This window comes from Pteropus vampyrus, unplaced genomic scaffold (assembly GCF_000151845.1).
Source record: "Pteropus vampyrus isolate Shadow unplaced genomic scaffold, Pvam_2.0 Scaffold263, whole genome shotgun sequence".
Taxonomy (NCBI): Eukaryota; Metazoa; Chordata; class Mammalia; order Chiroptera; family Pteropodidae; genus Pteropus; species Pteropus vampyrus.
In genome coordinates, this window is record NW_011889044.1 from 489,219 (window position 1) to 491,151 (window position 1,933).

At 43.7% G+C, this 1,933-nt stretch overlaps 1 protein-coding gene and 1 pseudogene across 1 annotated transcript in view; one reads left to right on the forward strand and one right to left on the reverse strand.

Annotated features, from left to right (window-relative positions):
* The first annotated feature begins 6 nt into the window (after nt 1-6).
* NUDT6 (nudix hydrolase 6) overlaps nt 7-1,933 on the forward strand; it is a 17,093-nt gene continuing 15,166 nt past the window's right edge. The window contains exon 1 of the mRNA XM_011375160.2: nt 7-653. Coding sequence (XP_011373462.1) covers nt 647-653 — 7 coding nt within the window. The 5' untranslated portion in view covers nt 7-646. The remainder of the gene's footprint in view (nt 654-1,933) is intronic.
* Nucleotides 1,658-1,776, reverse strand: LOC111729492 (annotated as a pseudogene).

Genomic DNA, 1,933 nt, shown 5'->3' on the forward strand with positions numbered 1-1,933 from the left:
AGTTGGGAGGGATGGGGACGATCCCACATCCTAGGATCGGCAGCCCTCGTGTCTGGCCCACTTTCTAGTGTGTGACCTTCACCTTGGGCCAGTTCTGTAAAGCACTGTTTCCTGTTGCGTGGAAGCGGATGACAGGAGTGCACGCGACGGCCGAGGGATACGTTGGATAATGCTTAGCATGTGACGTGCTTAGCATGGTTAATGCTCAGACGTATCAGTGTCATTTCACTGTTATCTACTGTCATTTACAGAGCCGTGGTTGTGCCGGGCACTTTGCCCAGATGAAAATTCCTCACTCTCTAATACGGGTGGTGGGCAATGAGTGGACCGGGGTGGGTCCCAGAGGTCAGATCTGTGCACAAATCGGTCAGGGGCTGTCGCGTCGAGAACTGGAGTGTGCTTGTCCTCACGGAGCAGCAGGTGGTGGGTGGCTTCCGTGTTTTGTAAGAAAACTCCGCTCTTTGAACCTTGAGTCCAAAGATAAGGAACACTTCATATTGAGGCCTTGATTTGGTGGAACAGCTTGTTTTTCAAACTGCCCGCGAGGGTCCTCGTCGAACTGAAGGCCTAGCATGGAAATCCAGCCAGGGAAAGGTCTTGTGACACTAACTGGGAACTTCACAACGTCTCTGTCCTATTGTGCAGTATGGCAAGTGAGCAGATATGTGACTATAATCGAGCCAGTTATTTCATTCTTTAATCATCCTCATTCCCAAACTACTGACCTCCACCTCATTTTCTCTCCTTGTGAATAATTGCTGACTCCAGCAATATCCCCCGTAGGAGAGTCAAATCAGTGTTCATCCCCTCATAGGTGTACATATGAGAGGTTAGATACAGGTATTTATTGCACACACTTGTCACTTGTTAGTGACCAAACAGATGACCAAAGCCTAGGTGATGCCAGTCAGCAAGGCAAAGCAGAAGGGGACTGTGTGTGGAGTCACACATCCAGGTTTCAAGTTCCAGGTACTGCCTCAAGCTTCACCAGGCATTAGGCAAATCACAGAAAATATCTGCCTTTTAGGTTGCTCATGTGAATAATGCCAGCCCTAATTACTTTACTGGATAGATGTGATCAAAGGTAAATTATGTGAAACTAATTTATAAACTCGGAAATACTATATACTTTTTAGTTAATAAAACAAATCATTGTACTCTAAGTGCTAGACACTGTTTTAAGAACTTGACAAATATTAAGCCATTTAATCCCACAACAACCCTGTGAGGCAGGTACTATTATCCTCATTGTAAAGACGATGGTGCTGAGGCACAGAGAGATTATTACCTCCCTGGCTATAGAATCTAGTCTCACTGCACCGTGCTGCTTCTAAGAGCTAGTGCCGGTTCCATTGTTACTGAGAACCATAACAAAACTGAATGGCCTTGCGTATAAAGAGAAACCAAAAAAATTCTGATCATCACGTGGACCTTCAAACGTGCCTTTGCACAGCCCCTCACTGCTTTCACATGCACCCTCACACGCACCCTGGGTCTGTCACTGTTAGGCACAATGATTTTTCAAAATTTTCTACAACTAGCATACATTATATAAAGTTATATTTTAACCACCTTGAAATGTATAAAAAAAAATTGACAGAATTCTTAAAGAATAAATTGAAGGCCATAATAGTATTTTTTCTTTTTTTTTTTTTAATGCTTACAGCACCTGGCCTTCCTAGGTGGTCTCCCATCCAAGTACTAACCAGGCCTGCCGCTGCTTAGCTTGCGAGATCAGACGGGATCAGGCGTGTTCAGGGTGGCATGGCTGTAGACTGTAATGGTCATTTAAAAAGGTTAAAACTAAGATGTTAAAAGGAACACCATTAAAATGGCATTTTATTTTGTTTAAATCAGTTTATTTGTTCATGCTACAACTAGTAATGACCAGTTACATGCTGAGCATTGTGTCCGGTGAATATATCTTTTACGT